At 40.4% G+C, this 26,995-nt stretch overlaps 1 protein-coding gene across 1 annotated transcript; it reads right to left on the bottom strand.

Annotated features, from left to right (window-relative positions):
- Positions 1 to 1,146: 1,146 nt before the first annotated feature.
- snf (U1 small nuclear ribonucleoprotein A snf) lies at positions 1,147 to 26,582 on the bottom strand. Its single transcript, XM_068377839.1, has 6 exons — positions 26,445 to 26,582; positions 15,670 to 15,750; positions 6,619 to 6,791; positions 6,203 to 6,359; positions 5,407 to 5,578; positions 1,147 to 2,091 (listed from the first exon to the last, which is right to left on the bottom strand). Exons 2-6 carry the CDS (start codon positions 15,734 to 15,736, stop codon positions 1,932 to 1,934), a joined length of 729 nt encoding a protein of 242 aa, XP_068233940.1. The 5' UTR covers positions 15,737 to 15,750; positions 26,445 to 26,582; the 3' UTR covers positions 1,147 to 1,931.
- Positions 26,583 to 26,995: the final 413 nt, after the last annotated feature.

Here is a 26,995-nt window from a genome sequence, read left to right as displayed (position 1 = left end):
ACTAAGAATAAATACTGTAGTACAATAATCTTCGAAAACTATATAGAAATAATTATATTCAAATCCCCTAGCTATTATATTAACCCAGTAGGTGAGATCATTCTTGAATTTTGACATATGACCGAACATTTAGTGAACGATAAATACCTTTAATACCGTATAGTGCACTGATGCCCAACTTTTTTCAATCTGCAAATGTTTTCTCATAATTTAAAGCCCAACTTTTTTCAATCTGCAAATGTTTTCTCATAATTTAAAGGAGAAGTTAGCCCTTTTTTATAAATGCTAGGAACTAACCTTAATCTATTTTCCTCTTACGAGAATATCAGTTGCAATGCCTTTAAAGGTAAACTGTTTTATATAGAATATTTTGTAAACCTTATAATAAAGACAACTAAAATATAGTGCACAGTACCTTATTATAGATCCTTTGATATCTTGTATTCTCCAGTCAGTTCATTATCTAATTTGTACCTGTGTGGTCAATTAAAATCAAATTAGCTGAATACATTAATGTAACAATTTATCAGCATATAACAAAATCATGTATCAAGTTAGAAATTCTTTGCAGATATTAAGTATACTGTACAAAATACTGTACCTTGTTCTCAAAACATGTAGAGTTCAGAATCCGGTAATTACAAATTCCCAATCTTTACTTTGAGAGGATTCAAGTATCAAATCCTTCTTATATACATTAGCCCTTTCACCCCCAAAGGACGTACTGGTATGTTCTTGCAAAACACTGTTAATTACTGTACATGTTTTTACATATCTGATAATTTTATGAAAAACGTCAGGCATTTTCCAAAAGAATGAGACCAACCTGACCTCTCTAGGACAAAAATTAAGCCTGTTAAGAGCAATTTGAAAAAAATATATAGCAAAATGTGCTCGAAATTTAACCTTAGGGTGGGGGTAAAAGGGTTAATCTCTTCAAGACAAAACAAACTCTTGCAATATAATTTTCAATTATAAAGATAAGAAAATATACTTACTGAGCAATTGTATGACATGTCAGGACTCTAGCCCTAGTTTCTTTTGCAATATGAACAAGATGCTGTTAAAACTTGGAGAAATATTTGGGAAATGACAAATATTAAAATACTGCTACAAAATAAGCCAAAAGGAAAAATGGAAACAACCTTTAAAAATTCTCACATATTCATAATTCATAATGTAAGTTGTACATAAATCTGGGCGACTGATACACATGAAAGACATTCTGCCGAGCTATAATCATGACCAAATAACCTCTCGTGTCATGTTATGTATTTAGCAAAAAGATGTTAATATCCAAAAACTGAAATTACCTAGAAATTAATTTCAATTTACGATGTTTCTTTCAATATTATCATTTTGTAACCTGTACCTGTTTGTATGACACTGCAGCGACACGCACCTGAATACAACTAAATCTGACAGTATTGTATTGTGTTGTAGTTAAAAATCTTGGATTGCACTTGAATAAAATGTAGTATTCAAATCATGGAAACCCTTGGCTAACAATTTACATATGATTGAAATAAAACGTGCAAAATGTCCAACATCGACGAAATGTAAGAATCTTCAGATAATTACCGAGAAAATTCATTCTTGGTATTTATCATTTAAACAATAGGTTACATAATGATAGGAAAATAACAACATTGAGTGAGCTAATTTCAAGAGCTCAAAAAATGACGATGATGAAAATTCTGGACCAAAATTAAATTGCAGTGAAAGTATTCCATCACTAGGATTTTTTCAATGTAAATTTTTCTTGCAAGGTCTACAATAGCCAAAATAACAGAAAACACAGGTACTGTACTGTAATGACTATTTACAGATGATGTTTTTGATAAAACTATGTTGCTAACTCTTATAAAAAATAAGTCACCTGCCACATGACTCCGCCACAACAGAAAAAACCAATTACAAACGTTGCTTTTTCACTTCTTAGCAAAAGCAATTTTCATTGAATGAGTAGGAGTAATTTTAAAGCCTTGTAATGCATCTTTTGCTGCTGCAGACTGCATTTCATTCTCAAACTCGACGAACGCAATATCATGACGACCTGGCACCAGTCGTACTTCTTTGAAACCCGGAAACCTGAAAAGGAAGTTTATTTACACATTTTAAAAGTACTATTATTAATATCATACAAAATGTTTTTATACAAAAAATATAAGTATATTTCATGCATCTTACTTTAAAAATATATGTTAAACGAATATCTCATTAAACTGGAAATTTTGAAAACAGATATTTCAACTCTTTCCTATTAAATGATCCAGCAATACTGCACATATTGCAAGCATGTAGTATTATTTCCAAGTACTTTCCAATGATTGAAATTTCTGTAACACAACAATATTTCCGTCAGTGAAGTTATACCATATACAGTAGTTTTCTATCGATGATATGAAATCTATTCTTTGCTTCACAGATTTATACTTCCTTATTCCTCAAATTTCTTTATATGTAACTTTTTGTTTACTTTTCAACATACAGTATTCAATTACATAGGAATGAAGCATCATAAATTACCACTTATGGTGCAATCAGCATAAACATTAGACAGCTAGAGGGAGGCTGTACAATAAGAAAATGAACTAGTTAAATTATTGCATGGTGCAAATAATGGGGCATGAAGATGAACCTTGACTAAAATCAAAATATGACTAAGTAGGTTTAGGACAGTGGTTCCTCAACATCCAGATCTTTGTATTGACAATGTCTGTTTAACTATAGAGAACTCATTTAAAATTCTAGGTGTGATTCTTAACTGCAGATTTATGAGTGAGAAACACATTCGTTCAGTTTCTACTTCCATTGTACAAAATGGCTTATTGAGAAAATCTTTTAAGATTATTGGAGATTAGTCTATCCTGAAAAAATGTCTGAATTCTTTCATTCCACCATGTTTTCAGTATCATTGTCTTGTCTGGTCTTCAGCCGCTGACTCTCCTCTTGATTTGTCAGATAGAAACTTGCTGTCAATTAAATTACTTATTACTGATCTGGGTATTAATCTCAGAAAACACCATCATTCAATTAGTTCTTTGTGCAAGTTGCACAAGATTATTCATAATTTTGACAATTTTTGTATTCAGATGTTCAGACACAGTTCCATCCTGTACATTGTAATAGGGTATGCAGTTAATTCTTAAAGTCTTGCCATTCCCATTATAAGACTCGATAATTACACAACATTCTAGAGGCTTTATTCCAAATTTTACTTCTGAAATGATCTTTCTAATCTTGCAGTTGTCCAAACCTGCTGAAAATGCTTTTAGGTTGTACAGGCTGACATAAGTCTCTTTTTATAGATTATATACATTATTTTAATGTTGTTACTTATCTTGAAATATTTTATAATCTTTATTCATTACTTCTCATTTTTGGTTTATTTATTTTCTTTCTACGGACTACTTTCCCTGTTAGAGATCTAGGACTTGTAGCATCCCACTTTTCTAACTAGGATTGTATCTCATACTAATCATAGTATTGTTTGATTTAACTGCTGCTGTACTTCTCCATCATGTATATGAAGTTTGATAAAATCTACAGGGAGAAGACTTTGAAGAGTTGGGTGATACGGTGATGCTACTCTACTTCTTGCTCAAGGTTTGCTGTTTTTTCCTCCCCATGATATTTTCCAAGTTTATCTCCATTTTCTTTATCAATAATCTATAAAATTAGGTCCAGTTTTCGCTTTGATTAAAAATTACTTCTATGGGTGAGCCCTATGAAAATCTAAGTTTTGGGACTCTTCTCATTAAACTAATTCATAACTATGAACTTCATCTGCTAAATTTATAGAATAGGATTGTAGTATAGCAGACGTGTCTCCGAAGACTTGTGGGAGAGTTCATAGGACTTTGGACACTGCTGAGCCCCACGGACTCCTGGTGTGCTCCAAACCTGATACAATACGTTGATTTTTGTGTGCATAAAAAGACGGCCCCTAAGGAGAGAAGGTATAGGCAACTTCTCTATCTGGAGAAGAGAGACCTAACAGTTCTCGAGGGGTGAGAGGCCCTCTTGACTCCACCGAAGATTGAGGGGAGTGTGTTCCCAACAAGGGAGATGGAATAAGTTCAGGCGAGAGCAGAGATGGTTGGTGAACAGCTGTGCGATATCATGGTGTACGCTTCGGTGTACACTCAGGCAAATTGCATATAACAACCAAAGGAGTCTGGAATGCAACCAGAAAAATTACTAAAAACCCATGTCAGGGATTAATAGCTGGACGTACAAACCAAGAACACTTGTACGGGGAGATTGCAAAAAAGCAGGATTAGGGATCTCAGCCATTAACCAGCAAGGATCAGCCGGAGAAAGTTCAACGGCTTGGTGAATTCTTAGGCTAAAGGATCAGTGACAAAAGTAAAATCCTCGGCCTCAAGTTGGAAGGCAGGAGGGAATATGTGGTTCGTCAAAATCCGTAATAAACACTTGGTCACCATCCTCTGTAACTGTGTCCTGGGTAAGACCCCATAACGAAGGACCAGGCAGAGGAAGATCTGGGCTAGAAATGGAAGTTCAAGTTCTCTTTACTCTCCTTTGAAGCCAAAGCAATCGAAGGAGTGCTATTGCGCTAAGCCTTCTTCCGTTGGCTATGGAACTTCTCCCATTGGGAAGATGGACACTCGCTACACACAACACCAGGGGACTCCGATGAGCATCTATGTCCTCGGCATGTAGGACATAACAGATGAGAATCAATGTCAAGAGAAAATTCTAAAAAATTAACAAAATACCTGATCAATTATTATTTTTTTTATAATCAATCTTTTATAAAATACTGTACTATGGTGAAAATATTTTTTTCTTTAAGGACTTCATAAAACTGTAGCAGAAGGGGGGTCTTGTAAAACCAAATAATTAATCATCATCATCATCTCCTACGTCTATTGACGCTATGGACCTCGGTTAGATTCCGTCAGTCATCTCTATCTCGAGCTTTCAATTCAATACTTCTCCATTCATCATCTCATACTTCACACTAACTAATACTCAGCCATGTAGGCATGGGTCTTCCAACTCTTCTAGTGCCTTGTGGAGCCCAATTAAATATTTGGTGAACTAATCTCTCTCGGGGAGTGCGAAGAGCATGACCAAACCATCTCCATCTACCCCTCCCCATGATCGCATCCACATATGGCATGGGAGTAACCTCTCTTATAGTTTTATTTCTAATGTAGAAATAATTAACGGATAATTGGAATCCTAATAAATTAATATAAGATTACTGTACAGTATCTTATTCTCACTGTAGTGATTATGTTCGAGTTCAAATATAAGCTTGTGACCTAGTTTATTAATAGCATTAGGTAGTTTAAAAAGAATATAGTGTTGCAACTTCATGGGAGTGGCCAGAGCTTTACAATAATTTTTAAAACGATTAAACACTATACTCACTGTGTGAAAAGCATAGACAACATCATCTCCGATGTTTCATCTGGAAGATTGGTCAAGAACAGAATTTGATTTGGTGGTTGTTCTGGCACATTCATACCAGTACCACCATGGAGTGGTGGTGGTTGATTGAAGAGGTTAGGACGTGGAGGAACCACTGTGACGCCAGCTTTGACTGAAATATAATATACTGATTAAGCATCAAAACCCTTTACAGGACTTATTTGAAACCAAAACAAATCTTGTTAATCAGCCTCAAAAACCACTTGTTTTTGAGGGGCCAGGTTTATCAGCACAAACAATTGGGGTTCCAAAGAACTCCCAACAGTCTACGAGTGCAAGGATGTTATCATCATGAGTTGTATACATAATTAGAGTTTTAAATATAAAATCTAGGTATAAGAATTGAGGAATGCTATGTCTATGCATAGTTCAAGAAATTTACCTCACTGAACATTTTCAATAATAATCTTCACTATACAGTACTATACTCAACAAGCTAGCACCCAGAAGCATTTCTTTAAGAGTTTAGGAAAGTCACAATTAAAAACCCTTATATTCATAATGAGGTTTAGACAACTAATTTAGTACAGTACTGTAACACTATGTACAGTATAGCTCAGACCTCAATTGTAAGTTTAGGTCAAGCAATCGTCTTTTTTTTTTATAATCTTAAAATACTCCCATAAGCATAACATTTCCTAGTTATTATGTAGTTTATCCAATACTTAGTATCCCCCCCCCCTATAAAACCTCACATACAGTATTACCAAAACAAAAAAATAACATGATTACGTACCAGCTGTACCAACAGGAGCCACAGGTGGTGCACTCCCTTTAGACTCTTTGCCTTTCTTCTTCTTTTTCTCCTCTTCTTTTCGTTTGCTTCCTCTTTCTTTGTAGGTTCCTTTCTGCTTTGCAATAAGGTCGGAGTCTGTTTTTGCATATGCAATTTTCTGATAAAGGGAAGAAAATAAACCTACAATCAGTATGATGATATCTATACCTCTATAATGTATAAATTTCAAGAGAATGCTTAACTAATATTATATAATTCTACTCATTGGCACTCGTTACTTGGCCTCTGCCCCCCGTTCCAATGCTTGTAACCATTATGCTATCTCTAAAAGGACAAGTAAGTCGCTTGTAGCAAATAACTATTGCTGTATATAAATTGCATCCCCCATAAAAAGTTTTATTATAGAAAACACTTACCATAGGTTTATCATAAAAAGGAAATCCTTGCATGGCCCTCATGGCACTTGTAGCACTGCCAATTTCTTTAAAGATGACAAACGCCTGTCCTCTCATTTTCAGCGTCTTCAGTGCTACTATGTCGAGAATTTGGCCAAATTGTGAAAATATTGCATATAGCGATCTCTTGAGTTCTGTTACCAAAGAAAAAGCACACACATACAATAAACTTTTCCATAAAATCTGGGTGTATGGGACCTTCACAGGCTGAGAAAAAGTTTGAAAGCAAATATCACAAATTTTTTAACTCATTTGTATTTTTCCTAGCCATACAAAACTTAGTCCTTAATTCAAATAAGGAGGTTGTTTCAGTGAGAGCTGGGCAGTCGTTAGGGTTTTTAAGCAAAAAAGCACTGCCCCTCTAACCAGTCTGAAAGATTCACTTTTGACCTTTCAGCCCAGGACTGAGGAATGGTTGAGGAGATTACAGTAGTTAGGTTAAATGAGTGATTTGTATAGCTAGGAAAAATAAAAATGATTTTCAAAATTTGTGATTTGTTCCTAACAAATATACAAACCATCGTTCTCTAATAGGGCAGACTCAATGCTTGGTGGGTTAGAAGTCCCCGTAGATCTAAAGCAGTGAAGTTGGCAACCTCTTAACTGTCTTTCAATGGGATGGTAGATTAATAGGACCTGGCCTGTACATGGAAATATGTACTTGCTCAAATGAAGAATCCTTTTTCCCAAAGGGAATATCAGTTTGGGACCACATATCTGTACAATGATAAATGGGTTGGTATAGATTCCACCATCCTCCCTCTTGCTTAGGGAGGAGAGCAAATATGGATCTGCAGCCGTTTTACAGTACTCATAAATTGGTTGCAATGTCCACCCTTCCCCGCAAAGTACGAATATCTTACACAACTACCATGTCACAAAACAACCGGTATTTACTTCCTGCAAAGAAAAATAAAAGGAAAAAGTTTAATTAGGAGCTGACAGTAATTGTAATTGTCAGCAGGTGAAGCACTCCCAACCAGCTGTTCAACTGCTCATTGGGCAACTCTAACGACCGTCTCCAGTTCGCGCTGAAACAATCTCCTTATTAAAAGACAATGATTTGTATGTTGCGTAGGAACAAATAATCACAGTACAGTATAACATACAGTACATATTTCATGATGGAGTCACGATAGGAAGCTGCATTTTACTAAAAAAGGCCGTCAAAACAATCTATGGTACTTAACATTGGTGCAGGAGCAAGGAGGGCCTCGGTCATGACGAAAACTTCACGAAAACAGTGAAAAAACCAAGCGGCACAAAATAATCAATACGGCGCTTACGACGTCCAACAGAAGGATATAGTTCAGATGTCGCTAGTGTCGGCAGAGTGGCTCAGGTAAGGTAGCTAGGGCCTCTGTTACGGCCCTTCCCTTTGATGAAGGAATTATCTGAATGGAAGACAGCCTGTGAATAGTGGTTTTCACATGCCCCTGCTTTATACACGACGCCCACTGGGTGCTCGCGCGAGGGTAGTAACCTCTGCATTCCATACTCTTTAACTTTCTCTGGTATATTTGGAAGTATTTATATCAGAAAAGTGTAAAGAAGGACCCTTTTCACCGGGCGTCACAGGTATCTCTCCAGAAATAGATTTTTCCTTTGTCAAAATGTTATTTTCATTAGTAAAATAAATTTTTGAATATACTTACCAGATAATCATGTAGCTGTCAACTCCGTTGCCCGACAGAATTCTACGGGAGGGATACGCCAGCTATCACTATACTAGAAGGGGGTGTACTCACAAGCGCCACCTGTGGCCAGGTACTACAGTACTTGTTGTCGCCACCTCACTTTTTCCTCGGTCCACTGGTTCTCTATGGGGAGGAAGGGTGGGTCAATTAAATCATGATTATCGGGTAAGTATATTCAAAAATTTATTTTACTAATGAAAATAACATTTTTCAATATTAAACTTACCCGATAATCATGTAGCTGATTCACACCCAGGGGGGTGGGTGAAAAACCAGTGTACAAGACTAAAGGATAGCTAAGTATCCCGTATTTCATATAATCAGTTATCCACAATAACAATGAAATAATAAGTACCTGGTAAGGAAGTCGACTTGAACCGTTACTCTGCCTTTAATAAGATCGTCTTCCTTACTGAGCGCAGCGTTCCTCTTGGAAGGCTGAATCAACTCAAAGGTGCTAAAGTATCAAGGGCTGCAACCCATACTAAAGGACCTCATCACAACCTTTAACCTCGGCGCTTCTCAAGAAAGAATTGACCACCCGCCAAATCAACAAGGATGTGGAAGGCTTCTTAGCCGACCGTACAACCCATAAAAAGTATTCAAGAGAAAGGTTAAAAGGTTATGGGATTATGGGAATGTAGTGGCTGAGCCCTCGCCTACTACTGCATTCGTTGCTACGAATGGTCCCAGGGTGTAGCAGTACTCGTAAAGAGACTGGACATCTTTGAGATAGAATGATGCGAACACTGACTTGCTTCTCCAATAGGTTGCATCCATAACACTCTGCAGAGAATGGCTCTGTTTGAAGGCCACAGAAGTAGCCACAGCTCCCACTTCATGTGTCCTTACCTTCAGCAAAGCAAGGTCTTCTTCCTTCAGATGAGAATGTGTTTCTCTAATCAGAAGCCTGAATAGTAAGAAACTGAGTTCTTAGAACTTGGAAAAGAAGGTTAGCCTACTATAAGGCTTCTGATAGTCCTCGTAAAGGTTAAGACCTTTTTAGAAAGTACCTAAGAGCTCTAACTGGGCAAAGTACTCTCTCCAGTTCATTCCCCACCAAGTTGGACAGGCTTGGGATCTCGAACGACTTAGGCCAAGGACGTGAAGGAAGCTCGTTTAGCAAAAACCGAGCTGCAAGGAACATGTAGCCGTTTCAGATGTGAAAACAATGATCCTGCTGAAGGCGTGGATCTCACTTACTCTTTTAGCTGTTGTCAAGCACACGAGGAAAAGAGTTTTTAACGTGAGGTCCTAAAAAGAGGCTGATTGGAGAGGTTCAAATCTTGATGACATAAGGAACCTTAGGACCACGTCTAGATTCCAGCCTGGAGTGGACAACCGACGTTCCTTTGAGGTCTCAAAAGACCTAGGGAGGTCCTGTAGATCTTTGTTGGTGGAAAGATCCAAGCCTCTGTGGCGGAAAACCGCTGCCAACATACTTCTGTAACCCTTGATCGTAGGAGCTGAAAGGGATCTTACTTTCCTTAGATATAACAGGAAGTCAGCAATCTGGGTTACAGTGGTACTGGTTGAGGAAACTGCATTGGTCTTGTACCAGCTACGGAAGACTTCCCCTTGAGACTGATAGATTCCGAGAGTGGATGTTCTCCTTGCTTTGGCAATCGCTCTGGCTGCCTCCTTCGAAAAGTCCCTAGCTCTTGAGAGTCTTTTGAAAGTCTGAAGGCAGTCAGACGAAGAGCGTGGAGGATTGGGTGTACCTTCTTTACGTGAGGTAGACGTAGAAGGTTCACTCCTAGAGGAAGAGTCCTGGGAATGTTGACCAGCCATTGCAGTACCTCTAAGAACCATTCTCTCGCGGGCCAGAGCGGAGCCAACCAACGTCAGCCGTGTCCCTTGCGAGAGGAGAACTTCTGAAGTACCCTGTTGACAATCTTGAACGGCGGGAATGCATACAGGACGAGATGGAACCAATCCAGCAGAAAAGCATCCACGTGAACTGCTGCTGGGTCTGGAATCGGAGAACAATACAACAGGCGTCTCTAGGTTATCGAGGTAGCGAACAGATCTATGGTTGGCTGACCCCACAGGGCCCAAAGTCTGCTGCAAACATTCTTGTGAAGGGTCCACTCTGTGGGGATGATCTGACCCTTGCGGCTGAGGTGATCTGCCATGACATTCATACCGCCCTGAATGAACCTCGTTACCAGCGTGAGCTTTCGATCTTTAGACCAGATGAGGAGGTCCCTTGCGATCTAGAACAACTTCCACGAAAGAGTCCCTCCCTGCTTGAAGATGTAAGCCAGGGCTGTGGTGTTGTCAGAGTCCACTTCCACCACTTTGTTAAGCTGGAGGGACTTGAAGTTTATCAAGGCCAGAATAACCGCCAACAACTCCTTGCAATTGATGTGAAGTGTCCTTTGCTCCTGATTCCATGTTCCCGAGCATTCTTATCCGTCCAAAGTCGCACCCCAGCCCGTGTCTGATGCGTCCGAGAGGAGACGGCGGTCGGGTTTCTGAACAGCCAAAGGTAGACTTCCTTGAGAAGAAAGCTGTTCTTACACCACGCGAGAGAAGACCTTCTCTCTTCGGAAACAGGAACTGAGACCGTCTCTAGCGTCATGTCCTTTATCCAGTGAGCAGCTAGATGATACTGAAGGGGGGGGAGGTGGAGTCTCCCTAACACGATGAACAGGGCCAGCGATGAAAGTGTCCCTGTTAGACTCATCCACTACCTGACTGAGCATCGGTTCCTTCTCAGCATGCTCTGGATGCATTCTAGGGCTTGGAAGATCCTTGGGGCCGACGGAAAAGCCCGAAAAGCTCGACTCTGAAGATCCATACCCAGGGAGACAATGGTCTGGGATGGGACGAGCTGAGACTCCTCAAAATTGACCAGGAGGCCCAGTTCCTTGGTCAGATCCATAGTCCATTTGAGAATCTCCAGACAGCGACGACTTGTGGGAGCTCTTAAAAGCCAGTCGTCTGACGGAGCCGGACACAAGATCATGGTACTGCTGCACAGTCTGTGAACTGTCAACCATGGGGAAGCGAGGAAGTACAGTGACAACCCGAAGCTGTCTAGACTGTCTGGGTCGTACAGACAACTCCTTATCGGGTTGCTAAGGTTGCCGTACTGCGTCACAACAAGTCACTCCTGCTGGTTGTTGAACGTCTTCCCAGTGACACACTGACTCCGTAAACAAAAAATCCTCTAACAAGGACTAAGTTTGGACTGCATGTCTTGCAACACAGCTCAAGGACTATGGGAGCAGGTGTGGTAACAGACGGGATTAGCGACTGAAGTGGGACCATTACCTTCCCTGGAAGCATGTTATGCTTAAATAAAAGTCCATAGGAGGCTACGCAGCTAAAGGCTCCTCTCCAAATGACAGAGTCCTCAAGGGAATATCAGAAGGAGGGAGAAAAGCACTTTCTCATCTACAGGGACCATATCCGAGAAAAGCTAAGTTCTCTCAGTGAGGGTTACACTGTGCAAACGCAGCAGACTAGAAGGCAACGTTAAGAAACTGCTTGACAGTCTAGTGAGTTGGCAACAACCAAAGATGTGTGACTGAGAAGCATGCGGTAAGGTATGCAGAGCCTGTTGTATGCAGAGCATGCTGTAAGCAGAGCATGCTGTAGGCAGAGCATGCTGTATGCAGAGCATGCTGTATGTAGAGCATGCTGTAAGGTAAGCAGAGCGTGTTGCATGGCGTGTAACATTTCTCAGAAATTCCATGACCAGTGCTAGAGTGAGTAATATCGCATTACCGTCCATTGAAAGTGCACGTGCCGAGGGAATTGATTTAGACTGTTTTGTTGATGAAATTGATAGCCGGCATGATAATCGTAGAATTAAGCTACACTAAATGTACTATAATCTACTTCTCCTCCGGAAAGGGAAACTCGCCCTGTTGGCAACACTGCATTACTACATGCATGCTTGCAAGGGGTTTAATATCAACATAATATTACCTTACATTCATAACTCATGATTTTTGCCATATTTTGCGATTTGTTAAAAATATATTGCAAGGAATACAAATATATTTTTATATAAGTAATACAAATAACCTCCATTATCATAATGTTTGAAAATGGAGGTAAGGTATGCTGAACAGCAGAGTCAGAACGAGCTGGAACAACAATAGTTGTGGTTTCCTCTTCAAGACTCTGTTGAGGGAACACCTGAGGCTCAGTCTGCAAAGGCTGATCAAAAGAAGTAGCAGAAGGTAGGCGAATGGGTGGAGGAGGCTGACTCCTGGCATGAGTGGCTGAACTCAAGGGTTGCGCTTGCTGAGTGGTTGGCGGATGCGCAGTAGCAAGTTCCTGAGGAACGAGTTGAGGTTCCTGCGGTGTGAGCTGAGAGCGATGAGGTAGTGGCTGCGCAGAACGCAGTAAAAGTCTCGCAAGTTGAGGCTCCTGAGGCGCAAGGCTAAGGTGTTGAGGTGCTTGCCTTGAGGAGGGTTGAGCTCGCTGCAGCGAGAGCTGAGGAGACTGACTCATGGATGGGAGAGGTTGTTGTACCTCAAGCGAGTGTTGCCTCACTGGTGGAACAGCAAGTGGAAGCGGAGGAAGAGAGGTATAAGCCTCCTGTTCCCATTGCTGAGGTTGCCTTAAGGAAGGCGGAGGGAGCTGCACACCACTGGAAACAGTAAACTCAGAACGTGGCTCAACATCGTACGCCTGGCAGGCAGTACTGCGGTCAGGCGGAGCGAGCGCAGGAGGAGGCGCAACCTTCTCAGCCTGACACTCACGCATCAAGACCGTAAGTTGTGACTGCATGGACTGCAGTAGAGTCAACTTGGGGTCGGCAGACACTAAGGTCTGCTGAGGTAAAGCCTTAACAGCAGAGATCTGTTGCGGCAGAACCTTACTCCTCTTAGGCGGAGTACATTCAACTGATGACTGCGGCGAGTCAGAGCTAACCCAATGACTGCATCCGGGTTGTTGAACTCTAACTTCGTACGTCTGGCATAGGTCTGGACTTTACGTTTAAGAGGTCTTGAGACCTGAGACCAGCGTTTTCTCCCCGAAATTTCTTCTGCAGACGAGCAAAATAAGGGCTCAATCGTCTGCGGGTGGGAGTGACGGTCTCTGTAAGACACGCCCGCAACCACCGAGGATACTTCTGTGCGCCGATCAAGGCCTGCCGAACCCTTTTGCCCTTCGACATTGCTTCTCCCCTGGGCTTGGGAGCTTGCAAGAGGTCCCGGACTGGGAGGACGACTGGCACGCACAGAAGTACCCTCACGCACAACACTGACACACTTTGCGCTAATCACTTATCACTTTGATTTTCTGTTTGCACTTATTTCACTGAACTCGAAACTTTAAGTGGTTTGTACCTGAAACACGCAATTCTATCCTTTCTCAAAAGTTAGTAATTGCGAAAACAGAATTACAATGTAACAGAAAAATCTAATGAAAGATAAATAATTCAGTGGCTGGAAAGAGACTAAACACTAGATCACTCTAGAAACGTTTACCTTCTTCCCCTAAAGAGACTAGGGAGAAGAGCAAAAACGATAACAACGTTACTCGCTTGAATGAAACGTTTATCCTCCTCTTTCTCCCTCCGTCTCTATCTCTCTCTCTCTCTCTCTCTCTTGACTTAGAACCTGAGAGAAGAGCCCAATCATATATATCGTTAAAACATATTATTGTTAAAGGAAAAAACTGAAATATTTCCCAAAATGAAAAGTTCCTTTATAAGAATTAAAACCATTAAGTTAAGAAAGAATGAACAAAACGCTAGACACGGTTACTCTTACTGCAACGTGACACCGTGAAAATTCTCTCTCTATCGTAACGATAGAGCGCAAGTTGAACGTTCTGAACGTCAACAACTGCAGAGACAAAACAAAACGTTAGTTCAACTTTGAAAACAGTACGAGACTATCAAAGAAATTCTTTCAAAAACATTAAAATAGCATAATATGTTAACAGGTAAAACCGAAATGACGGGCTCAATGTTAATTAACTTCGGTACCAAGAAAAGACCGCCTACTATTAGGAAAGGTCGAATATAAACAAATATAAAAATTAATTTTAATAAGTTTATAATAAAAGTAAGTTAATCGAAGAGGCCTATAAAAGGCGGAGAGATATAAAATAAATCTATAACAAAACTAAGAAAGAGAGTCTATACTCTCTTAGACACCAACACTTCCGTCTAAGGGAAGGGTCGGCCATTTAAAGGTGAAAGAGAGTTCATACTCTCTTCGTCACCATAAAAATTAAATTAATTCCAAACGCTAGCTAAGCTAACATAGAAGTTCCAGTATAGCGAATAGCTGCAAATTTAGAGAAATACTTCACCAAACCGTGAACAATACTCCAAAATCATAAGCGTATCCAAGAACGTCTAGCCGGAAGCACGACAGAGGAAAAAGTGAGGTGGCGACAACAACAAGTACTGTAGTACCTGGCCACAGGTGGCGCTTGTGAGTACACCCCCTTCTAGTATAGTGATAGCTGGCGTATCCCTCCCGTAGAATTCTGTCGGGCAACGGAGTTGACAGCTACATGATTATCGGGTAAGTTTAATATTGAAAAATCCCTTATTTGAGGAGATACTGAACCTGTAATCTACTTAACATGTAGTCATTTAAGTAACTATTTACGTATCAAAGGAAAAGTGTGTAAATAAATTCAGTATCAAGTGCCAAATGTAACAGATGGTTTCAAAAGACATGCTGAGGATTGTAAAATATACATGGAATAAGATTTTCAAAGGCCAAATTATGTAAGAGAAATATCTAAAGCCAAAATAATGTGAAACATATGTTCTTTTCTTTAAATTTACAAGATATTAAGGCTTGTGGTGAATTATCTAACATATTGTTTCGCAAAGCTAATAGTTCTAAGCACTTTTCCTTCAGTACTAAATACAGTTCTGTGCTTTCTTCAACTCTACCTTGACCCTTTTTCAATACTCAAAAAAGTGAAAATTCTTTAGGGCAAGTTCTAAGAGAGTTCAGCTAATTGGCTTTGTGATCTCAAACAACATAATTTTATGATCTTAACCAGAAAACTAATACTGGCCTCCTAAACATAATGAAGTTTTCAATTTGACCGTGAGTAAAAATCCTAAAACTGAGCTACACCATTTACAACCAGTACTGAAAATCATTTTTTGATGGCAATTGAGCCACTTTAATCCTAATAGGTAATGAACAATAAACTTCAATATTTATAATGTACAGTAACTTTTTTTTGCATTATCACTTACTGTATCATGAAGGGAGAGCACATCATGCAAAAATTACATTCACCTACGTACATATTCCTAATGAAGATGGTAGTACCCACATACCAGACATATACTAAAAACAATGCATCAACCTACCATCTTTTTTAACTTTTTCATTTAAATTGTTGACATAGATCGTGTGGTTTGGCCGTGTGTCCAACATTGTGATTTAGTCTCCTGAAATTGAGTAAAATGAGAGAATTACACAGAGCCACAGCATCATCATAATGAAAATTATAATTATATAACTGATTTATCTATAGAACGTACAGTACACTACGAACAAAATGCTCTAAGCGCATTTTATTTTTCAACCAACTATTGCGTACCAGTTAAAATAGTAAAAAATTTTCTTATATTGTTCTTTGAAGCTTATCTTTTACCATCAACTAGAGACATACTGCTGCATTTCCTGCCCGACTTGGAAGGGGATACTGACCAACTAGTCATCATTGCCTTCTCACTTTCATAAAATCATCATCAATAGTTGCCTATGCAGATACCTATCAAGTTCTCAAAGTTTTTTTTTTCTCTCGGACACTACTTCAAGTTAAAATGATATTTTGATTATAAAATAAATTTTTGAATATACTTACCCGGTGAATATATAATAGCTGACGTCTCCGACGGCTCGACAGATTCCAAAAAACTCGCGAGCGATCGCCATGAAGGTTGCGGGTGTGCCCACCAGCGCCGACTATCGGCCAGATACCGCATATACTTGTAAACATCTCCAGTTCTTCTCAGTCCCCTAGGTCTCTATCGGGGAGGAAGGGAGGGCCTTTAATTTATATATTCACCGGGTAAGTATATTCAAAAATTTATTTTATAATCAAAATATCATTTTTAAATATTAAACTTAGCCGGTGAATATATAATAGCTGATTCACACCCATGGTGGTGGGTAGAGACCAGTATTAATACAATAAAGGCGTATATGCTCAAGAGTTTTTGACAATTATTCAAAAAACAGACTTAAGTATAGGTACCTGGTAAGGAAGCAGACTCTGATTATTACTCTGGCCTCATTAGTCCGCTTTCCTCACAAAGCCCAGCCATCCTCTCAGGATGCTGAAAGACTCCCAGGAGCTGTTATATCCAGGGCGAACACCCCTATAACAGGACCTCATCAATACCCTTAATCTGGGCGCTCTCAAGAAACAACATTTGACCACCCGCCAAATCAAAGAGGATGCGAAAGACTTCCTAGTCTTCCGTACAACCCAAGACAAGATTAAAAACATTTCAAGAGAAGATTAAAAGGATATTGGGATTAAGGGAATGTAGTGGTAGAACCCTCACCCACTACTGCACTCGCTGCAACGAATGGACCCAGGGTGTAGCAGTCCTCATAAAGAGTCTGGACGTCTTTTAAGTAAAATGAAGCGAACACCGACTTGCTCCTCCAAAAGGTCGCGTCCATAATACTTCGAAGAGACCTGTTTTGCTTAAAGGCACCGAAGTCGCTATCGCTCTCACTTCGTGCGTCTTGACCTTAAGCAAACAACGATCTTTCTCATTTAAATGAGAATGTGCCTCCCGGATTAAAAGTCTAATAAAGTATGATAACGCATTTTTAGACATGGGCAATGAGGGCTTCTTAACGGAGCACCATAAGGCCTCAGAACCACCTCGTAATGGTTTAGTTCGAGTTAAGTAAAACTTAAGAGCTCTAACGGGGCACAGCACTCTTTCAACTTCGTTACCTACGATTTCTGACAGACTAGGTATTTCAAAAGATTTAGGCCAAGGACGAGAAGGCAGTTCGTTCTTGGCAAAAAAACCAAGTTGAAGCGAACATGTAGCTTTATTTGTAGCGAAGCCGATGTTTTTACTAAAAGCATGGATCTCACTGACCCTTTTAGCCGAAGCCAAGCACACCAAAAAAAAAGCGTCTTGAGGGTGAGATCCTTCAGGTAGGCTGAATGCAATGGCTCAAACCTGTCCGACATTGGGAACCTTAGGACCACGTCTAAGTTCCAAGCGGGAGTTGACATACGACGCTCCTTAGAGGTCTCGAAGGACTTAAGGAGATCTTGGAGATCCTTGTTATTTGACAGATCCAAGCCTCTATGTCTGAAAACAGACGCCAACATGCTCCTGTAGCCTTTAATAGTGGGAGCAGAGAGGGAGCAAACATTTCTCAGATGCAGGAGAAAGTCCGCAATTTGGGCTACAGAGGTACTGGAAGAGGAAATAGAGGAGGACTTGCACCAGTCTCTAAATACCTCCCATTTCGACTGATAGATCCTGATGGTAGAGGATCTTCTAGCCCTCGCGATCGCTCTAGCTGCCTCCTTCGAAAACCCTCGAGCTCAAGAGAGTCTTTCGATAGACTGAAGGCAGTTAGACGAAGCGTGGGGAGGCTTTGATAAAATCTCTTTACGTGAGGCTGTCGCAAGAGATCCATCCGTAACGGCAGACTTCTTGGAACATCTACCAGCCATAGAAGTACCTCTGTGAACCACTCTCTCGCGGGCCAGAGTGGAGCAACCAATGTCAACCTGGTCCCTTCGTGAGAGGTGAACTTCTGCAGCACCTTGTTTAGGATCTTGAAAGGTGGAAAGGCATAAACGTCCAGGTGAGACCAGTCCAGCAGGAAAGCGTCTATGTGGGCTGCCTCTGGATCTGGAACTGGAAAGCAGTAAGTCGAGAGCCTCTTTGTCAGAGAAGTCGCAAAAAGATCTATGGTGGGTTGACCCCATGTCATCCATAGCTTCTCGCACACAGTCTTATGCAACGTCCACTCCATGGAGATGACTTGTCCTCTCCTGCTGAGGCAGTCCGCCAAGACATTCATTTTTCCTTGCACAAATCTCGCCAAAGGAGAGATGTTACTTGCCTTAAATGGAGTTCCTTCTGATCCGTGGATCAAAGACCCGAGCATTCCAGACTGTCCAGTGGAGCTCCCTAACCCAAAACCGAAGCATCTGAATACAACACATGGTTTGGGTTCTTGATCGCAAGAGAAAGACCTTCTCGAAGTCTGATGTTGCTGTCCCACCAAGTCAGACATGTCTAGACTGGGTTGGAGATTGGGAAAGAGATACTCTCTAAGCCCTTCTCCTTGTTCCAATGGTTTAGGTGAAATTGGGGAGGGCATAGGTTGAGTCTCCTCAGAGAGATAAACTACTCCAGCGATGAAAGAGTTCCCACGAGACTAGTTAAAACTCTTACAGAGCAACTGTTTTCCTCTTGCAAGTGAAGGACTTTTAACAGAGCTTGTTCCATTCTTGTGGGAGACGAAAAGGCCCGAAAAATCAGACACTGTATCTCCATTCCCAAATAAAGAATAGTCTGGGATGGGGTACTATAAGTTACGACTTCTCTACGTTCACTATAAGACCTAGCTCCTTGGTTAGGTCTAAGATCCATAGAGGCTCTCCAGACAGTGATATAATGACGACGCCCTGATTAGCCAGTCGTCAAAATAAAAGGGAGGCTCTGAATCCTCAAAAAATGTAGAAAGCTTGCTACATTTTGCAATGGCCTTGTAAAAACAAGAGGAGCAGGAATGAGGCCGAAGTACAGTGCTCGACATTGGTACATTACTTTCCCGTCCACAAACCTCAGATGTTGTTGAAAGTTTGGATGAATCGGGATGTGGAAGTATGCATCCTGAAGGTCGAGAAAGACCATCCAGTCGCCTTCCCTTACTGCTGCCAAGACAGATTTGGTAGTCTTCATCGTGAAGTTTGTCTTGACAATGAACACATTGAGCGCACTTACATCTTAAGTACTCCTGCAGTGAACGTGGCTGCCAGATCATTGGAGCCATCCCTGATAGCTTTGTTCCTGCAGTGAACGTGGCTGTCAGATCATTGGAGCCATCCCTGATAGCCCTGTTCATGCATGACATAATTGTACAGCAAAACATTGACAGCTGGAGAGACCTTCTGACTTAAGGCTCCCAGGGACCAACCAACAAATAAAAACTTCAAACGCTCGAAAAAAAACTCCTAACAGGAGATGGTCTAGCTCTGAAGCCGACCATAAAATCTTGGAGCGTCTCATGGCCAGGCGACGGGGAGAGTCTATGAGGCTTGAGAAGTCTCCCTGGGCAGAGGCAGGAACTCCCAAGCCGAGAACTTCTCCTGTGTCATACCAGACGCTCGCTCTAGAAGCCAGTTTAAAAGGAGGGAAAGCAAAGGCTGTCTCCCCCAAACTCCTCCTGGTGATCAACCAGTCGCCTAGCAAACGTAAAGCTCTCTTAGAAGAGCGAGAGAGCACTAGCTTAGAAAACGACGGCTTCGAAGTAGCTAGGCCTAGCGTAAACTCTGACGAAGGCGAAAGAGGAGTAGCAGTTACAAAATGGACCGGAAAAAGATCCTTAAAAATCAGCATGATTTTTTTAAAGTCCATAGAGGTCTGAGCAGCTTTAGGCTCCTCTCTGTCTGACAAAGTCCCCAAAGGAATATCAGTAGGAGGAGGATCAGCAACTTCCTCATCTGAAGGAACCTCGTCCGACAATTGTCTAGTCTCATGAAAAGGAGAGACCTGCCGCAGCGGCAATGCTTGACAGGCAATGTCAACAAGCAAAGGAGCAGCAGTAGCAGTAGAGGAAGCGACGTCAGGTAGCTGCTGAAAGGACTGAAAACCTTGTGACTGTCCAACAACAACAACAGGAGTTGATGGACGCTCGACGTCACGTCGGAACTGCATTGACTGCCTAGACTGAGCAGTCAAAACAACCTTCGACTGCGGTGATTGACGCTCAACGTCAAGTCGAGGCAACTGAGCTGGTTGGCAAACGTCCTGAACGTCAACACGAGACTGCGGCAGCGGCTGAACGTCAACACGAGACTGCGGCAGCGGCTGAAAGTCAACACGAGACTGCAGCGAGGGAGGATCCATGTCACGTGACTGACGTGAAAAACTCCTGACATCACGTTTCAAAGTACAAGAAACGTCAGCACTAACGTCAAACGGACGAGTAAATGCTCGTTTGGGCGGCTGACGGCCAGAGTCTCGTTTAGCGTAACGGCGACTCGAAAGCGAAGGTTCATCGTGAACCTGCTCAACGTCATACTTCTCCATAAGGGAGGCAAGCTTAGTCTGCATGTCCTGCAGGACAACCCATTAAGGATCAACGGGAGTCGGAACGGGCCGAGACGACGGTAACGTCTGTGTTGGCAAAACATTGCCTTTACCGCGACCCTCGGACCCCGTGTTACGCTTGCGTTTAATAGGCGAACAGTCTTCCGACAACTGCAAAGGGTCAGAGCTGTCCCCATGGCTACAGCCAGGACGCTGGACCTGTCCTGAAGGGACTGACTTTCGCTTAAAGGGTCTAGAAACCTTGCGCCAAGGTTTCTTTTGCGAAAAGTCTTCGGATGACGAGGAGAAACTTCGTCTCTCCTGTCTTATGGCAAGGACGTGCTTGCCGAGCAACGTCTGATACCTTTGAGGGAACGTCTGTTCGTTGGTTTACACTCCTCACTCCCTTAGGTCCTACGACATTCCTTCTCCCTGGTGCATGGGAGCCTGAAAGAGCACATGTTTTCTAGCACTCACTTCACTGATATCGTATTTTTCAATAATTTCACATTAGGCATGAATAAAACTGATATCTACCTGAAGCACGCAATTCTCCCTTACATCAAAAGGTTATATTTGCGAAATGAGTCGTATAATGTAAGCACATTAGTACAAAATGAAACACACATGCAAAAATCAAAAAACATATACATATATATCGAATAAAACGGAAATATATAAAGTTAAAAAGGATCAGTGACTGGGGAGGAGACTAAACACTAGTTCACTAAAGACTACGTTTTCAATCTCTCACCGTACAGTGCCTTGGGACGAGAATAAAAACTAAAAACTTTTTATCCTTTCTCCCCGTACAGAGACTTGGGACGAGAGTAAAAAACTGAATCGAGAACAACGTTACCCGCTCCCAAACACCTTACTTGGGACGAGAATAAAGATCGGATCGTTCTCTCTTTCTCTCTCTCTCTCTTGTCACACACAAGAGAATTGCCCACTCACCCTTCGTCAATAAACAGGTTATTTGACCAAAGGAAAAAACTGAAAGGACTAAGAAATTGAAAATTAACAAGTTCCTTTAAATTAGTATTTAAAACACTTCAGTTTGAAAGAAGAATGAACAAAACGTCAAAATCGATTTACTCTTTCTGCAAAGTGAAACCGTGATTCTTTCTTTCTCTATCGTAACGATAGAGCGCAAACTGCGTAGCATAAACCAAACGTTAGTTCATCTTTGAAAAAACAGCACGAAGACTATTCAAAGAATATATTTCTTAAAATATTTTCTAAAAAATATTCATTTCATAACTCTTACAGAGCAAATGATTTAAACTTAACGAAAATAAAAGTTGAATGGGCTCAATGTTGTTTAACTTCGGTTTCCAAGTTAGGACCGCCTACATCTCGGACTAGGGGAGGAATAGGTAAAGGCCGCATATAAACAATACATAAAATTTATCTTGATGTTTAGTATAAAAGGAAAGCTAATCGAAGAGGCCTAATAAAGGCGGGTGAGATAATATATAGAGGAAAATCTATAATTATCAACAATAATTTATACATACATACATACATATACCCAAGGCACTTCCCCCAATTTTGGGGGGTAGCCGACAACAACAAGAAACAAAACAAAAAGGGGACCTCTACTCTCTATAACGTGATAAAATAATTACTAAAAGCCTTAAACACACTTCCGTACACTGAGGGAAGGGTCGGCCATCTTTACTCTATGGAAAAACCAGAGATAAAAAAGCAAGGGCAAAACACTTTTCCTCTCCTTTCAAAAGCATTTCTTTTGAAGATAGTATTGAATAATCCAACACGGCGAAAGCAATAAAACCAAAACCAAGTACTTCACCAATTCGGTAGAAAACTCGAGGTCATAAAGCGAGTGGAATCAACTTGTCGATGAAACCGACAGAGAAGAACTGGAGATGTTTACAAGTATATGCGGTATCTGGCCGATAGTCGGCGCTGGTGGGCACACCCGCAACCTTCATGGCGATCGCTCGCGAGTTTTTTGGAATCTGTCGAGCCGTCGGAGACGTCAGCTATTATATATTCACCGGCTAAGTTTAATATTTAAAAAAAGAATTTTTGTAGCATTTGGAGATATAGTAAAAATATTTCAATAAGATCTAGAGTAACTTTTGAAGCTTTTCCCAATTAAACATTACAGTATTTACTTAAAAAAAAGACTTTCTGGTACTGTACAGAAACCGACAGAGAAGAACTGGAGATGTTTACAAGTATATGCGGTATCTGGCCGATAGTCGGCGCTGGTGGGCACACCCGCAACCTTCATGGCGATCGCTCGCGAGTTTTTTGGAATCTGTCGAGCCGTCGGAGACGTCAGCTATTATATATTCACCGGCTAAGTTTAATATTTAAAAAAAGAATTTTTGTAGCATTTGGAGATATAGTAAAAATATTTCAATAAGATCTAGAGTAACTTTTGAAGCTTTTCCCAATTAAACATTACAGTATTTACTTAAAAAAAAGACTTTCTGGTACTGTACAGAACTGTAATTCTGTATTAGAAAAGTAGAAGTCTGAAAAATACAAGCAATTTCAGATACAGTATTACACAAATGTTTTCAGAGGCTGGCAAAACCCTTAAAGTGTACAGTTAGTAAGAAATTATATCAATAACTTTGTATTGTATGCTGTAGAGAATAGTAGAACAAACATATTGAACAAAGATTTTATTTGCAAAAGTTGTCATAAAATTGGATTGGAATTGCAACATTGGTAAGAGGAAAATATCAAATAGCAGAAAACGGAACTTTGAAAACTTTGAGAGGACTTTTATATACACTAATAACTTGCCCTCAACATTTCATAAGGAAAAATCACAAATTTAGAAGTAATTTTTGCTTTTCCTAACTCTACAAATCTGAGTTCTATAAATAGAATGATAATAGCGAAGCTGGAATACGATAGTTAAAAATCATAAAAAGGTGTCAACAACCGGCCAGTAGTGGTGTTAAAAATTATGAGGTGTCAACTATGGTTAGTAGTGGGGTTACAAATTATAATGAGGTGTCAATAACTGACCAGTAGCGGGACAGCAGCGGCCCCCTTTCTCTAGGTTCATCAGGTCTTCATTGTTGGCCAAATAACCTACTGTACCAAACCAGTAGTCCATCTATGAAGAGATGTGGCCTTCGCAACCAAAAACAATTGACATGAAAAGGATTGTGTATATTATGTAGGTCTATCTATCTATATACCAAGGCACTTCCCCCAATTTTGGTTGGTAACAGACATCAAACAAATAAAAAAAAGGGGAGACCTTTCCTCTATACGTTCCTCCCAGCCTAACGAGGGACTCAACGGAGTTTGGCTTGTACTGCTAGGGTACCACAGCCCATTCTCCCCCGTTATCCACCACAGATGAAGCTTCATAACGTGGAATCCCCTACTGCTGCTACCTCCTCGGTCATCCAAGGCGACTGGAGGAAGCAGCAGGGTCTACCGGAACTGTGTCACAATCGCTCGCCATTCATTCCTTTTTCTAGCACGCTTTCTTGCCTCTCACATCTATCCTCCTATCATGTAGGTAGATGAGAAAATGTGTCAAATATATATAGGTATCAAGAAATGGAATTATCGACAGATATATCTTCTATGCATAGTTTTCAGTCGTTTCTTTCCATTAAAAGTGTTTATCATCACAATACAAGATACTTGTACGCCATGACTGATGTGAAATTCTACGTCTTTTATATTCTTCATAAGTTTGTTGAAATAGATAGATTATTATTAGGGTCACGTACTGTACATCATATTGATAATAATGTGGAACAAAACTGTTTTTGATATCTACATGAGGACAATTCAGTGACAACCTTTCCCAGTAGAGACTTCATTCCCTGTTGAGGACAAAGAGGTTTATTCGAGGAAAGGGTCATTCCACGTGTATGCCTTGAGGTCAGCTTAACACCTGAGATAGGAACTGGCAGCACTATAAGATTGTTCTGCTATGTTTAAGAAGAAACACTTAGTCTTATTGTTGTTAGAAGCTAGGAAACTAGTAGGGCATTTAATAATTGGCAAAATATTTATCATAAACCAATTATATTTGTATTGCGTCTTGCTGCCCTTCATATATCATACGAGAGTGGGAATACTTAATTTGGCAACTCTGGTTCCCTCCCAAGACCTGCCCCTCTCTCCATCAAGGAGTGAAGCTGGTTGGACACAAGGTTGAGAATTAATCTTAGGATAAACTATGGATATGGCCGTCTGGCTCCTAGGTTAGGTTACGTGCAGAACCTTGAGTCAGGTGGAACTCGTGTTTGTTTCCCCTGTAAAAACCTGGTTTTTCAGTCATAACTTATAGAATTTGGGTTGTATGTATGATAGCGGCCACCTGTATGTATTAATATGTCTAACTTAGAATACGCCAGTGTAAGGGGAGATCGCAGGGGGGCGTCAGCCACCCGTTAGGTAAGTAGGTGAGGACACGGCTCTTAGGTTATGTTAGGGGCGAAAAAGTTTAGGTTAGTTGACGTCCGTTTTTAATCAAGGCGTGAGGAACTGGCCGCTGATATACAAAGGCTCCTAGAATTCTAAAATGTCCATAATTTAAGAAATATGGACTTCCCTCAATTATTTGTACAAGAACAGTATAAAGTACATGTAAATGCAAGAGAAACATCTTAGTTTCTTCTGTGTAGTAGTCAATATTTACTTGTATTCTAATTAATGACCCCGTCCGTCCCAACCTAATACAAAGGCTCACAGCAACTCCTCAAATCTGGGATTTAATTAGGGGATACATAATTGTGGTACTACCTTGCTATATACTAAAAGGAAGGGGGGTGTATGTAAGATTGCGGCCACCTGCCTGTATGATTACAGCTAACTTAGAATACAGCAGTGTAAGGGGGTTCGCAGGGGGGCGTTAGACCGGTTTGGTAAGTAGATAAGGACACGGCTTGTAGGAGGTAGGGTAGAATGCAAACTATGTGGGGCTGTTAATGAAGACCTCGCCCACTTTATTCTTGAGAGTCCAGACCTCAGCGACGAAAGAAGAAAAATAGTGGAATTGCAACAACCGTATGAAGAAGAAAAGAAGAAGATAATAGGAAACGTGCTGTTCAAGAAAGAAGGAATAGAGAAAAGAAAAGAATATATCTATCAAATGTGGAAAAAAAAAGAAAATAAAAGAATTAGAATAAAGAAAACCAAGGAGGTGCCGATGGAAAGGCGAATCCCTCCGCCCAACAACAAGAACAAGGTTTGGTTAGGGGGGGGAGGAAGTTGAGGTTAGTTAAAGTCCATTTTTAATCCAAAAGGAAGGAACTGGCCGCTGATATACAAAGGCTCCAAGTAAGGAACCCACACCTAGGTCACTAAATAGGTATATGTACTGTTTTGGGGGGACTGGAGCCCAACAAGCCACCCTCCTCCCAGCTCAAATTAGACACTTCATCTTCTTACGGGTTAATAAGGATCGCAAGGTTTCTAGTGCTAGTCATAAATAAATATTGATCAGTATTGTTAATTCGGTAGCTTAATCTATTTTTCCCGTTTCGATGATGAAAGGCAGGGTACCGGTAACATACAATACTGTTGAAGATAGCTTAGACTAAGCTACTGTAACTTTTGGTTTAGTCAACCAAATAAATCCCCGGAGTCTACATTTGATAATTAAATTTCACAAGCGATATATAGCCTTTAATAATAGGAATCTGCTACTTTGTTTGGCTTATTATCCTAGTGTCTGGCCTACCGTGAGTGGGGGAAAAAAGGCGGCTTTTGTACACGTTTTTGGTGGCAAAGTACCTCACATTTCCAGAACTGGAAGTAATTATCACTGTTAGTACACACTAAATAACACAAAAATGACCGAACAGTTATAAACATACTTTTACACCGTATACTATGAGAAAATTTGCTTAAAGATGACAGTAGTTGTAGCCATGAACGTTTCTGTTTGGATGCGTGAAGATTGTGCATTCGAGTTTAAAATTAAATATAAGGATATTGAATTTTCACTTATCTATATAAATGAAACTTACATGAAATTATATAAAATAAATTTCATATATATATAATTTTTTGTAATACTTTTTAAAGGAATTGGGAATTCATGTATACACTTCCAAATTTTGACCATGCCTTTAGACGGGTATTAAATAGATATTGTTCTTTGAAGATCTTCCTTCCATTAAATGTATCAGCAATACTAGGAAAAAATTTATTTATTTCTTCAAGAATCGCTAGGAATTTGAAATTCGAGTCAATACGAGTAAACATGTTGCAAGATTTTTTAAATTTAATTCGTCAACAAATCCTATCCGTGTGTACACAGAATTCTTAGCTTCTCAGTTGCATTCATACAGAGTTGTATTAAAGGCCGTAAAATCAGAAGTTACTGTAAGCAATAAAGATTTTTCCTTTTTTAAATATTGAGTTA

This window comes from Palaemon carinicauda, chromosome 8 (genome assembly GCF_036898095.1).
Source record: "Palaemon carinicauda isolate YSFRI2023 chromosome 8, ASM3689809v2, whole genome shotgun sequence".
Classification (NCBI taxonomy): domain Eukaryota; kingdom Metazoa; phylum Arthropoda; class Malacostraca; order Decapoda; family Palaemonidae; genus Palaemon; species Palaemon carinicauda.
Note: the sequence above shows the minus strand (reverse complement) of the source record. Positions and strands in the feature narration are given on the sequence as shown.